This window comes from Cervus canadensis, chromosome 17 (genome assembly GCF_019320065.1).
Source record: "Cervus canadensis isolate Bull #8, Minnesota chromosome 17, ASM1932006v1, whole genome shotgun sequence".
Classification (NCBI taxonomy): Eukaryota; Metazoa; Chordata; class Mammalia; order Artiodactyla; family Cervidae; genus Cervus; species Cervus canadensis.
Window position 1 is genome coordinate 28,817,519 of NC_057402.1, and position 1,050 is coordinate 28,818,568.

Here is a 1,050-nt window from a genome sequence, read left to right on the forward strand (position 1 = left end):
CATGAAAGCATTCTGAGCATGAGTTTCTGCGTAAACATGTGTAGCTCAAGTGGGGTGCAGCCAGGGGACATCTCAGTGTGGAAATGCACAAAGCGAGGTTAGGTTCCAAGAAATACGGTCCCCCACTTATGAATTCTGTCACATCTAGTCTCTTCTTGTTTTTTGGGTTTCATGTATGCTGTCCTCAAATATAGTTCAAATGAGGGAAACTTTTTTTTTTTTTTTTTTTTACTTTTATTTGCATTTATTTTCTGCGGCATTTATTCCCGGGCCATAAGTTTTTGTTTCTTCAGTTTCTTCTGGGATATCTTTTTCTTCTGTGCAACCTCCTCTTCTGGTTTAGGAACAATCTGTTCTTTTTCAGTAAGGATCATCTCAATGTGGCAGGGAGAGCTCATGTAGGGGTTGATCCGACCGTGAGCTCTGTAAGTCCTGCGCCTCATCTTGGGGGCTTTGTTCACTTGGATGTGCTCAATGACCAGAGAATCTACATCTAAGCCCTTAAGTTCAGCATTACTCTCTGCATTTTTGAGCATGTGTAGTAAAAATTCAGCACTCTTTTTGGGCCACCGACCCTGTGTCCAGCCCCACTGTTTGGCCTGTGCACACCTACCAACTCCACCATTGTAACGACGGAATGGCACACATTGCTTCTTTAAAGTGACATCCTTCAGATACTTGGTGGCTTTTCGGATATGCATACCCTTTATGGCCTGGGCAGTCTCACGAGTGTTCTTAAAGTGAACACGAAGATTTGAACCTCTTGATTTGCATGATTTTGTGGGGTTTTCTGGGTCGAGTGAATAGCGCACCATTTTTAAGGGTCAGCTCAGGCCGCTTACCGGAAAAGCGAGGGAAACTTTTTTTAAAAGACAAGAAAAAGTAAACATTTTTGCTTGAAATATCTTTTTTTACCATGTAAAATTTATCATTCATTTCGCTGACATTTATACAGAATGAATTGAGCAGTGTTCATTCTCTCCAGTTTATTGATATCCATTATCTTATAGCTTCTTATAACTTATATCTTATAACATTATCTTGGACTTT

General features: G+C 40.5%; 1 protein-coding gene across 1 annotated transcript; it reads right to left on the reverse strand.

The window, feature by feature from the left end:
- Positions 1 to 220: 220 nt before the first annotated feature.
- LOC122455300 (60S ribosomal protein L17) lies at positions 221 to 850 on the reverse strand. Its single transcript, XM_043490317.1, has one exon. It carries the CDS (start codon positions 813 to 815, stop codon positions 261 to 263), a length of 555 nt encoding a protein of 184 aa, XP_043346252.1. The 5' UTR covers positions 816 to 850; the 3' UTR covers positions 221 to 260.
- Positions 851 to 1,050: the final 200 nt, after the last annotated feature.

Excerpts from the sequence above, each read along its gene's own strand:
- LOC122455300 (XM_043490317.1), bottom strand. The coding sequence starts at position 815 with ATGGTGCGCTATTCACTCGACCCAGAAAACCCCACAAAATCATGCAAA.